General features: G+C 40.0%; 1 protein-coding gene across 1 annotated transcript in view; it reads left to right on the top strand.

Moving 5' to 3' along the window:
* Positions 1–275, top strand: part of matn4 (matrilin 4) — a gene marked incomplete at its 5' end in the record, with an annotated part of 26,089 nt that overhangs the window by 19,796 nt on the left and 6,018 nt on the right. The window contains 1 exon segment of the mRNA XM_035662170.1: positions 67–189. Within this exon segment, the coding sequence (XP_035518063.1) occupies positions 67–189 (123 nt within the window).

Here is a 275-nt window from a genome sequence, read left to right as displayed (position 1 = left end):
AGTAACTTTACTTAAACATTTTTATATAATATTTGTAATATTTGTGTATTGACTGTGTTTTTGCAGACATGGACCTGTGTAACACAGTGGAGCATGGCTGTGAGCACCAGTGTGTGAGCACCCCAGGATCTTACTACTGTATCTGTCCGGAGGGACAACTGCTGCAGGATGACGGCAAGAGCTGCGGCAGTAAGTCAACTCTGATATTTACAGAACAGGTTCACTGTTCACCTTACTATAATACAGTTACTACAATCACTTCATCAATACATTAA

The sequence above is a fragment of the Morone saxatilis genome, unplaced genomic scaffold (assembly GCF_004916995.1).
Source record: "Morone saxatilis isolate NCDOM2014 unplaced genomic scaffold, NCSU_SB_2.0 Contig18, whole genome shotgun sequence".
NCBI classification, from domain to species: Eukaryota; Metazoa; Chordata; class Actinopteri; family Moronidae; genus Morone; species Morone saxatilis.
This window is presented reverse-complemented; position numbering and strand designations above follow the sequence as displayed.